The sequence below is a fragment of the Mesoplodon mirus genome (genome assembly GCF_964341445.2).
Source record: "Mesoplodon mirus genome assembly, chromosome: 19".
NCBI lineage: Eukaryota > Metazoa > Chordata > Mammalia > Artiodactyla > Ziphiidae > Mesoplodon > Mesoplodon mirus.
Window position 1 is genome coordinate 58240455 of NC_138995.1, and position 8326 is coordinate 58248780.

Consider the following 8326-nt stretch of genomic DNA (forward strand, 5'->3'; position numbering starts at 1 on the left):
CCACAACTACTGAAGCCCGCGCGCCTAGAGCCCATGCTCCGCAACAAGAGAAGCCACTGCAATGAGAAGCCCGCACACTGCAACAAAGAGTAGCTCCCACTCACCACAACTAGAGAAAGCCCGTGTGCAGCAACAAAGACCCAACACAGCCAAAAAATAAATAATAATAAAAAAATATTAAGAGGAACTAAAGAGTAAAAAAAAAAAAAAAAAAAAGAGAACAGAGGCTTGGGAGAAAAAAAAAAAGGCCCAGGCTTCCCTGGTGGCGCAGTGGTTAAGAATCCGCCTGCCAGTGCAGGAGACACAGGTTCGAGCCCTGGTCCAGGAAGATCCCACATGCCATGGAGCAACTAAGCCCGTGCACCACAACTACTGAGCCTGCGCTCTAGAGCCTGCGTGCCACAACTACTGAGCCTGCATGCCACAACTACTGAAGCCCACGCACGTAGAGCCCTTGCTCCGCAACAAGAGAAGCCACTGGGATGGGAAGCCCACGCACCGCAACAAAGAGTAGACCCTGCTCGCCACAACTAGAGAAAGCCGGCGCACAGCAACGAAGACCCAACACAGCCAAAAATAAAAAATAAAATTAATAAATAAATTAGTTAATTAAAAAAAAAAAAAGAGTGGCCCAAACGTCCTGCACCCTATCCAGCCTCATACCTTGTCCCTCCCCATTGGTTCCCCAGGCTTCTGCTACACTATCCTTTCATTTCCAAACCGACCAAGCCCCCTTCCACCTTAAGACCTCTGTATGAGCTGTGGCTACTGTCTGTTCCGGTCCCTGACCCCTCTGGCTCAGCTAGTTCCTTGTGATTCTTAAGATGTAGATGAAAAAAAAATTTTTAAGAGATATCTTGCTCTGACCCAGCCAACTTGTGTGCATTCCTCGTTCATAGCAGACGAGCATTTTGATTTTTTTGTTGTTTAAGACCCATCCCCCATGATCGGACTGTGATTTCGGGAGGGCAAGTGCTGCCGAACAGCCCACTGCCTAGAGCACAGGACGGGGCACTCAGGCGGCGTCTAATAAGTGTTGGTTATTAGTAAACTGGTGCAAAAGAAGGCACGCTGGGGCCCTTTCTCCAAACGAGCAGGCACACAAGCTGATGAGAGTATTTCATTGAATTACTCACATGCCAGCTTCCCATCGAAAATGGACAAGCAGATGGCGAAGGCTTGGAGCGGACAAAGTGGGAAGCGGAAGTCCATGGTGAACGTGTCTGGGGCTACGCGACCGAACTGGAGCACCAGGTAGTCCGCTGAGAAGGAAGTCAGGAATTAAGAGGAGCGGGTGTCATTTCCCTGCCGCGGGCCTCTGAGCCGCGAGAACTACGACTCCCGAGAGGCTGTGCGGCGCCCTCACTATGCACGGAATCCTCCGGAAGTGCAGTTTACATGGCAGAGGGCCTTGTAAACTACACTTCCCAATAGGCTTTGCAATAGCGTGGAGTCGGCTCTGCCTAGAAAAACGCTCAAGTGCTAATGGGAGAAGTAGTTCTTGTCCTGCTCCCTTGCCCAGGTAAACCAGTTCCTAGGAGCTCACGGTCATCCGGATGCACGATCTGGAAGTTCTTGACCGAGGTCCTAGTGACGCGACCATGAAAATTGAGCACATAGGCGCCGCTCTCGTCGCTCCACGATGGGGTTTTATTTTGCAGCAGGACCAGCCCCTGGCTGGCCCCCCGTTGGAGACGACTCAATAGCGACTCCTGTTCCTAGAGGGTAAAGTAGGGGACGTGGTTAACCAACTACCAACCAGCTTTTTTCCTCCAGACGCAGAATTTTGAGTCCCTAGGCTCTCCTTCCTGAAAAACATAAGTCTGACAAAGTCCTCCCGTCTTCATATATGACCTTATGCAATCCATCGGCTCCCTCTCCCCTTAGGACCTATGGCCGGTCCCCCAGCCCTTCCTCCCCATTGACCCAGAGACACTCAACCTTGGCGGACTCACATTTTGTGGCTGGACACTGATTTTCTGGTTCTGGGCGTCGATTCCTGGAATGATCACAGTCATTTTCCGGGGCCCTCGGAATCCCAAGACGTTGGTCTCCTGAGGGTAGTATGCTCCATTTGGCCTGCTTCTTTCTCCCTCCCCACCATCCTGCTTCACTCTTTCTCGTCTCCCGGACACTCACATAACACACAGCCCCCAGCTCCTCCCTGATCCGAGCAGTCTCTGGGACAAAATTCTTCCTTTCTGGATTCACCCCATTGTCGAAGATGGTGAATTTGGTGCCCAAGACATTAGATCTGCTCCAGGAGCGAAGTGGTCAGAATAAAAATAATAATTATTCCTGTTTTACATTAACTGTTTTCCCATGTCATCTCATGAACTCTTCCGATCAATCCTCTACAAAAGACTCATGTTCCATGTTCCATGTATCCAGTCCCAGCCCCCTCTCTTTCTTTGGTGAGCCATGATTTCCTGCCTTGGCCCTTTAGGAACGCTCTTCCAAGACAAAAGAACTCACATATCCCAGCCCTCTTCTCCCACAGGAACTTAGGAATGCCAGCCCCGTGTCTCTCAAGAAGTCAAATGTCTTAAATGCCAGCCTCTGCTCCAAAGCTTTCAGTTCTATCCCCAACTACCCTGGGGTTGCAACTTGAAGAACTACAAAACCCATCAGTCCCCAAGAGAAAAAGTTGTAGGGCAGGTGGAACTTGTACTCTAAAGCCCGCTGGGAAATGTAGTTCAATTGTCCCCTTCCCCTCCACCCCAACCCCCGGCCCTCTACCACCTGTTTATCACACACATCAGGACTCTGCCCACCTGACTTTGCCCACAAAGTTTTCCCCATCCCGAGATAGGTCTGTGGGGTCCAGGGAGACGAGGTAATTAGAGGTTTTGCTCCTTTTTCTCTTGCGCCCAGCCAGAAGGAAGTGCTGTGGATGTGAGAAACAGCCCATTAGAATCGATTTCTGGTATTTGGCTAGGGCGAGGGGTCCAAAGACAAGGAAACACCATGTCCCCAAGACAGAGGAAAGGGTAATGGAGCAATAAGCGTCCCAAGGCTTGCTGGGAGATGCGGTTCTCACTGAAGGAAGTCATCAGCTGGGTCCTGAATGGGGAACTTCATTTCACATCTTTTTTTTTTTTTTTTTTTTTTTTTGCGGTACGCGGGCCTCTCACTGTTGTGGTCTCTCCCGTTGCGGAGCACAAGCTCAGTGGCCAAGGCTCACGGGCCTAGCCGCTCCGCGGGATGTGGGATCTTCCCAGACCGGGGCACGAACCCGTATCCCCTGCATCGGCAGGCGGACAATAAACCACTGCACCACCAGGGAAGCCCCATTTCACATCTTAATATCTCCCCCTTATTCCTTCGGCCATTGAGTTCAGGGTTGGGGCTGAGCCCAGGGAGGGGCGAGCCTGACTGGCAGGCAGGGCCTGGCTTTGGAGAATAGGGAAGAGCCTCACTTGGAACATCGCAGCAGGACTTCAGTACGTGTTTCATCGGGAAAAAACAGGTCTGGCACTGAGTAGAAGAAAAGCCTCTTTCTGGGAGAGAATGAGTAATTGAGGAGAAGCGACCACACTTGAGAGAGGAATGGCCAGACTGAGAGGGGCGTCGCTTGGCTATGGGTGGAAAATCCACGAAGCAAGGGGCTTGGCTCCTGAGAGGCGGGGCCTGTCCCAGCATTGGGTGGGGCCTGATAATACAGAAGGCTCACTGAGGGGCCAGACTTGGATCGAAAAAGATGGGGCCCGTACCTCACGAGGGTCTGTAAGGGGTGGGGCTTGGGACCTCCCGACGGGGCGCGGCCTAGCTTTGAGAAAGGCGGGCCCAACTCCAGAGTGGACGGGGCTGGATTATGGGATGGGGAGGGCCTATCGGGCTCTGAGAGGAAAGAAGCCTAGTGCTGTGAAGGGCAGGACTTGGCGCTGGAGCTAACCAGTCCTAGTTCAATGACGAGCAAGGCCTGGATTCGCCTGTCTTGACCTCTCTCAGAAAGGGGCGGGACTTGCCCTTGGGAGGTGGGACTTGTTTCCGAGGCTGCCAGACCGCACCTTTCGGCCGTCGGCCGCCTCCAGGTAGAGATAGTAGAAAGGGAACATGCCCTTGTCTACCCCGCGCTTGTCGCGGCTGATGCGACACTGTACCGTGCGACCGCGCAGCGCTGGCCGCAGCACATACGCTTCCATGTCCTCGCCCAGCCGAGGGCCTGGGGTGCGGGGAGGCGAGCGGAGCGAGCTCCCCACATCGCTGTTGCCCGCGCCGCCCGCGCCTTCCGGAGCCTCGGACACCTCTTCGTCGGCCGCCCATTGGGAGTTCCTCACTGTAGATTCCGACTCCTCTTTCTTCTCTTCCAGGTCTTCGCTCTAGCCCACGCGCCAAATTCAAGTTGAGGGACAGCCGAGACCCGCCCTCCCCCGCCTTGCCAACTAGCGATTGGCCATCCCAGCTCAGGGTTACGCCCTCTCTCGACCAAGTTTTCTGTCTATTGGTCAAACATCTGAGCCACCTGCTGATTGGCCATTACGTTCAAGGGGCCCACCCCACCAAGCCCTCTTCAAGTGTTGATTGGCCAGCACCATTAGCCGCACCCATTCCACCTACCGATTGGAGCATCCCTTTGAAAGCATTGCCCATTCCTCTAATACCAATGTTCATTGGGTCTAGATAACATATAGTACCGCCCAGATCTACTCAACTGAAACTCTCACTTTCATCAGTAGCAAAGTGAGTGCCAGTTGGCCCTTTCTCACCCTTTCCAAAGCTCGCTGCCTTTCGAGGGGCTGGGTTTTAATGTATATATGCTCACATCAATTCAAATCCTCTAGACTGACTGAATAAATGGTGCGCCTCTGCTAGCCCAAACATAACAGGTTCCACTCACCAGTAAAAAGGGCCCTTGACTGGGCTGCAGAATTTTAGAGTCCCGTCCCCGCTAGAGTCCGAAACTAGCCCTCCTCCTCCTATGTCCTCATTGCCTGTGCCACCTCCCACCTTGTTGGAGGCTAAGTCTCCATGGCCCCCGTCACCATTCATCCCAGGGTTTGGTCTCGTACTGGGCACCTCGTATTCATCTCCAACATCCTGGGATTCGCTCTCGTCCTCAGCACTGCCCCCTAAGGGGTGGAAGAAGCCCGAAGAAGACTGAGCTCAGGACACCTGGGTCCCAGGAGCTCGGGACAAGGTCATCAGTGCTAGCTGGAGAAGGCCAGAACCCCTGGGTTTCCGACCCCTACTCTCTCTGACTGCTCTGGATCTAAGGACAGGGAGTGGTTAGAGTCCTCTCTTTCCCTTATCCCAGAGAGAGCATCCGGGAGACTGGGGAACTAAAATGGGAGGAGGGAGCGGAGTTTGGGGTGATAACCCAGAGGCCTGTTATTGAAATCGTTGGTCATGTCATGAGAATGAAAGGAAATGTCATCACAGTGGAATATTAAGAAATAAAAAGGAATGAAATACTGATAATGCTACAACATAGATGAACGTTGAAAGCATGCTAAGCAAAAGAAGCAAATCACAAACGATTATATACTGTATTATTCTATATATGAATATAGAAATATCCAAAATAGGCAAATCTAAAGAGACAGAAATTAGATTAGTGGTTACTTAGGTCTGGGAGAAATGGGGGGTGGGGGGTTGACTGATAAAAGGTATAGGGCTTTCTTTTGTGGGTGATGATAATGTTCTAGAATTCATTGTGGTGATTGTTACACATCTTGGTAAGTATACTTAAAACCATGGAATTGTAAACTTTAAATGAGTGAATTGTATAGTATGTGAAATATATCTCAACAAAGCTGTTACCAAAAAGGGGGGGGGGATTTGCCACATGGACCAGGGGGCCAGATTTCACCCAATGTCCCAGAAATTACCAGATCGTTGGCGGGCTGGCCGACCCCTGTGTCGAGTCCCCCGAGGCTCTTCATAAGGAGCTGGTGAGGCAGGAACATCCTCCAAGGAAACTTCCTCCAACTCGAGATTGGAACTGTCTGGTAATCAGGATAGGGAGGGGGTCTGGAGACTGGGATTTCTGAATACTGGGGGAGGAGAGGGCTGGAGATTCAGACTCTTGCGTGTTGGAGAAGAAAGTTCAGGACCTGGACTCCTTGGTGTGAAGGAAATGGGGCCCCTGGGGGTCCTTTGGAGAGCAAGGACTGAGGCTCCAGACTCCTGGGTTCTAGTGGGAGTGGAGTTCCAATGTATAGGCGGCCCAAGGATTTGAGATTACCTGCTTCTGTCGGCGATACCAGGGGTCCACGGTCGCCACTGCCATCTCCACCGCAGCTCACAGTGCTCAGGACACTGCGGGCACCAGGGCGCAGATATGTCTCTGGCACGTTCTCCTGAAGGAAAGGGTTCCCGGGGCCTGGGAGAAGGTGAGGCAAGGCCCATTAACACGATGTACAAATTCCGGTCATCTGAGAAGATCCGCCTCCTCACTAGTTTCCGAGACATCGTCCCTGATTGACTGACTACCCAAGCCCCCGAGACCCACTCAGAACCCTAACTCTATCCCAAGACTCCAACAAGCACAGCCCTACCGCTAAACTGTCTCGATTCCGCGTGTAAACAATCCCACGCGGGCTCTCCAGTACCTCGGCTCTAAATAACCCAGTCCCGGCCCTCGGGCTTTGCCTACTTCAGCAGTGAGGTTTCTGCCTAACTGCAACCCGGAGCTTTTCCAGGCCCCGCCCCAGCACTTTCTGGGCGGTCCCCGGCTCCCCCAGGCTCCGCCCCGGAGCTCTAACAAGCCCAATCACAGGACTCTTTCGGGCCCCACCTCTAGTTGCACCACACCCCGCCCCCGCGCTCTCCCTGACCCCGCCCCCGAACTCTCACAGGTCCTTCCCCTGGGCCCTCACGGGCCCTGCACTCAGGCTCTCCTGGGCTCCACCCAAGGGTTCTGTCAGGCCCCGCTCTAGTGATCTACAAGTCCCCGCCCCAGCGCTCCGCCAGGCCCTTCCCCTCTAAGCCCTCTAGGCCCCGCACTCCCACAGACCCCTCCCTCCAGGGCTGTGCTCCTGCCCGACCCTGGGAACCTTTCCTCACCGCTGTCACCCGAGAAGCGCTCCTCCCGCTGCCGCGGTCGCCGGGGCCGCACGGAAGCGTCAGGATTGGCCTGAACCATGAGGGGCTCTTGGCGCTTCCGTCGCTGCTTCATCTCAAACAGCCGCCGCTGCGGGAAAAGGGTGTATGGGCGGGAATGGGAGGGTTGGAACCGGACCAGAAGACATGGGTGAAAGGGGGCCTGGGGCAAGGGGCGTCCTGCATCGGTGGGAGAGTTCCAGGCCTTCAGTCCCTCAGCAACTCCTTCCTTAGATCCAGGAGTCCTGGCTCCCAGGCCCCTCCTCCCCCAGGACCTAGGAGTCCTGCTCTCCAGAACGCTTGATCCTTAGAAATTTTGGAGTCTCGTCACCAAGGTTTGCTTCTTGAGGATCCCAAATTCCTATTTTCTCATTTCCCAATTGCAAAACTTGAGGCTCCGAGAGAACCAACGAGGACCAGGAATCCCAGAGCAAGTCCTGGGGGTGGGGCTCCTGGGGAGGTATGGAAGATGGAAGAGTCGGGAGTGGCAGGATTCCTGGGCACAGTACCTGCTCCTCCAGCTTCTGCAGCCTCATGGCGGCAAACTCATCCCCCAGGGCCCTGAGAGAGGTGCAGGTTCATAGTGACAGCAAGCAGGGCACCCTGGTTGCCCAAGAGCCCCTCCCCAACTTAGGGTTCTGAACACTTGTGAGGACACAGAAGAGGCAGAACCTGAGCCTGCTCCACCAGTTCTGAAGCTCTTTCTCACAGCACTGGCCTGTCTAGAATCCAGGAGTCAGAGATCCTAGGCCCCTCCTGTCCCAGCACAAACCCCCCATCCCTTCCTCTTTCAGACCCAGGAGTCCTCATTTGTACCTTCCTCCCTTTAGGTAGGACCCAGAAATCCAAGCCCCCAGGCCCTTCCTGCAAGGCCAATGGTGCTGAACCTGCAAACATCATTATGAGACCAGAGCTGAGTAGGTGTGGGCATAATCAAACTTTGAGTTCCCCCTTGCACCCCCATCTCCACCCCTGCCCATCTCATTTCCCCCACTCACTCCTTCTTCCATGTGTCATTCTCCTGAGACATCCTGGAGAAGCAAAATGAGGAGTCAGGACCCAGACCCAACATCCCAATGGACTCTTCCCTTCAACACCTGATCTTAAGCTTTAAATTTTCCCCTGACCCAGGCAGCCCGAATTCCAGCACCAACACTTGCTAGGGACCCAGCAGCCTGTTTCCAGCTTTTGTCACTATCAGGAGTCCAGCTCTCTCTTCCCCAAATACCTCCCTCCCTCCTTCACCCAGGCATGAGAACTCAGGACTCTGGACCCCAAACAC

At 53.8% G+C, this 8326-nt stretch overlaps 2 protein-coding genes across 8 annotated transcripts in view; both read right to left on the reverse strand.

The window, feature by feature from the left end:
- Positions 1-1307, reverse strand: part of PLEKHA4 (pleckstrin homology domain containing A4) — a 30876-nt gene extending 29569 nt beyond the window's left edge. For 3 of the 7 annotated variants that reach the window (XM_082608320.1, XM_082608311.1, XM_082608313.1), the window contains exon 1: positions 1137-1215. In XM_082608320.1, the coding sequence (XP_082464446.1) occupies positions 1137-1151 (15 nt within the window). In that variant the 5' untranslated portion in view covers positions 1152-1215. Of the gene's footprint in view, positions 1-1136 lie in introns of all 7 variants that reach the window. The other 4 variants (XM_082608321.1, XM_082608312.1, XM_082608319.1 and 1 more) reach the window with 3 other exon arrangements.
- A 76-nt stretch (positions 1308-1383) lies between these two features.
- Positions 1384-6741, reverse strand: TULP2 (TUB like protein 2). The gene is made up of 8 exons (XM_082608326.1): positions 6501-6741; positions 6188-6325; positions 5832-5948; positions 4104-4322; positions 2775-2887; positions 2140-2254; positions 1956-2054; positions 1384-1718 (listed from the first exon to the last, which is right to left on the reverse strand). The coding sequence occupies exons 2-8, from the start codon at positions 6230-6232 to the stop codon at positions 1476-1478; spliced, it is 951 nt and encodes a 316-aa protein (XP_082464452.1). The 5' UTR covers positions 6233-6325; positions 6501-6741; the 3' UTR covers positions 1384-1475.
- Positions 6742-8326: the final 1585 nt, after the last annotated feature.